General features: G+C 55.3%; 1 protein-coding gene across 1 annotated transcript; it reads left to right on the forward strand.

Annotated features, from left to right (window-relative positions):
• Positions 1-293: 293 nt before the first annotated feature.
• On the forward strand, positions 294-1,605 carry TUSC1 (tumor suppressor candidate 1). Its single transcript, XM_079705756.1, has one exon. The coding sequence runs from the start codon at positions 337-339 to the stop codon at positions 955-957; it is 621 nt and encodes a 206-aa protein (XP_079561882.1). The 5' UTR covers positions 294-336; the 3' UTR covers positions 958-1,605.
• Positions 1,606-2,339: the final 734 nt, after the last annotated feature.

Consider the following 2,339-nt stretch of genomic DNA (forward strand, 5'->3'; position numbering starts at 1 on the left):
TGACCCGCGCCGAAGAGCCCTGGCAGAGCCCGGCCAAGGATACACGCTTTTCCCCGCGCTGCCGAAGGGCTGAGCCGCAGGGCCCTCCCCAGGGGCATTGTGTGTGAGCCCGCCTGGAGATCGCAGGCCCAGGGGGGCAGCTCCACCCGAGGAGACAAGACACGCCTCAAACCGGGCAAACTCCCGGCCTCCTCTGGCCCCAAGCCAGCAGCCGCCGCCGCCCGCCACCTCCTCTCCTCCTGCGCTGCTGCCCCGACTGCCCTGCCGGGCCCCGAACTCGCTGGCGCGTGGGCGCGCGGCCCCTCGGCCCAAGGGGCTGGCGGCGCGGTTGGGACGATGTGGCGCATGCGTGGTGGCGCCACCAGACGCGGGAGCTGCGGCGGAGGGGACAGCAGCGGGCAGGGCCGCCCGGGCCGCGTTCGTGGGGGAGGCGGCAGCGGGGGCTGGCGAGGCCGCGCGGGCGGCGCCCGACAGCAGCTGGAGGAGCGGTTCGCCGACTTGGCGGCGAGCCACCTAGAGGCCATCCGCGCGCGGGACGAGCGGGACCGACAGAACGCGCGGCTGCGTGAGGAGAACGCCCGACTGCGGCTCGAGAACCGGCGGCTGAAGCGCGAGAACCGCAGCCTCTTCCGTCAGGCCTTGCGGCTCCCCGGCGAGGGTGGTGACGGGGCGTACGCGGAGGCGGCGAGGGCGACCCCGGGCCCCGAGGAGGCCAGCACGAACAGGAGGGCTAGGGGCGGCGGCCCCGAGGACGAGCAGGGCAGCCCCGGGGCCCTGAGAGCCCGGCTTGAGAAGCTGGAGGCCATGTACCGCCGGGCCCTGCTGCAGTTGCACCTCGAACAGCGGGGGCCGCGCCCGCGTGGGGACAAGGAGGAGCCCTGTCCACGCAGATCCGACTCAGGCCAGCGAACCCCGGAGCCCGAGCCCGAGCCCGAGCCCTCGGAACCCTTGCTGTAGCCCGAGGCCGCAGCCGGAGGGAGGCGGGGCTTCGCGCGGGCCCCTCCTCCTCCGTTCATGGTTGCTCCCAGCTAGCGCGCGCCTGAGCCGCGCGCTCCCGCCTCCTGCCCGGCCCGGCCACTTCCGGGGGCGCGTCGCGTTCGGCCGGCAGAGGCTGAGAAGGGCGCGGGGCCGTTTGAGTCCCCAAGAGTACAGATCAACCTTCTCTGGCCCCCGCTCGTTTCCTTGGAGAGAGGCCAGGCGGTGGAGGGGCGGGTTTTAAAGCAGCAAGAAATGGGTGCCAGTCAACACGTCCTAATGCCTGAAGTTTTCTGAGTTTTGTGAGGACCTGTGGTATTTTTTTCCCTCTGTTTTGGTTCTTTGAGGGATGAATAATACATTTTGAATCTGTTGAGTCTGTTCATTCTTAAGTCTCCCAAAGCCTCCAGCCGCTCTCTCTTATGTGGCCAACATTCTAAGCATTTGGCTTGTTTTTATAAGTCGGTGTTACTTGGGTAGCCTATGAAGTACCACCCTTTTATGAAAAAGGTGATATATATAATTTAGAAACTCATGTCTGCCCTGGCTCTAGTCCTTATACATCTAATATATACTGATTTGTTTACCCCACTCTGCCCCCCACCCCCAGCCCTGGGAATTTTTAAACTATCTGCCTATAGTAATTATTTGATCGGCAAATAAATTTGGTGCACTAAAAATAACCTAAAGCTATCCCACGACTATTATTTAAAGTGTGTGAAATGTTTACACGTTTCTTTAAGAAATATACATGTATGTATATATTATACCTATTTTTAATATCTGAACTTGATTAGCCTTTGTAAACTCATTTTCTTTTCACTTTATGAAACAGTGATCTTTTAAAATCTAAAGATTAGACAGTCTAAACGTTTTATAATTTTTATACATTTTAGACTTGACAGCATAGCATACAGTTACTTTGCCTAATATTGCTAATGTTTAAGAATTTTTAAGAAATTATGAATTATATGTATATCAGAAGTCCCTAAACAAAGTGATTTAAGTCTCAGTTGTAATTTCAATGCAGGAAAAAAAAGTGATTATCTTAACAGATATTCTAAAATCAGTTGATTGTACTTTGTTAATGAATAACACCTTTGCCTAGTAATGAAGAGGATACCATTGTACCTGGTAAAAATCATAGGTGTAAAAGGGTGTTTAAGTGGTGGAGAACACTTCAGTTTATGGAGGCAGAAAACAATGAGAAGAGTTTCTGTTACAGCTAGAAAAAAAATCATGAGTTAGAATGTTTGTTTTGTTTGTGGAATATTCCAAAAGTTTCATAGCATATATTATAAAACAACTTGCCGGGGCTTCCCTGGTGGCGCAGTGGTTGAGAGTCTGCCTGCCGATGCAGGGGA

This window comes from Hyperoodon ampullatus (genome assembly GCF_949752795.1).
Source record: "Hyperoodon ampullatus genome assembly, chromosome: 6".
NCBI classification, from domain to species: Eukaryota; Metazoa; Chordata; class Mammalia; order Artiodactyla; family Ziphiidae; genus Hyperoodon; species Hyperoodon ampullatus.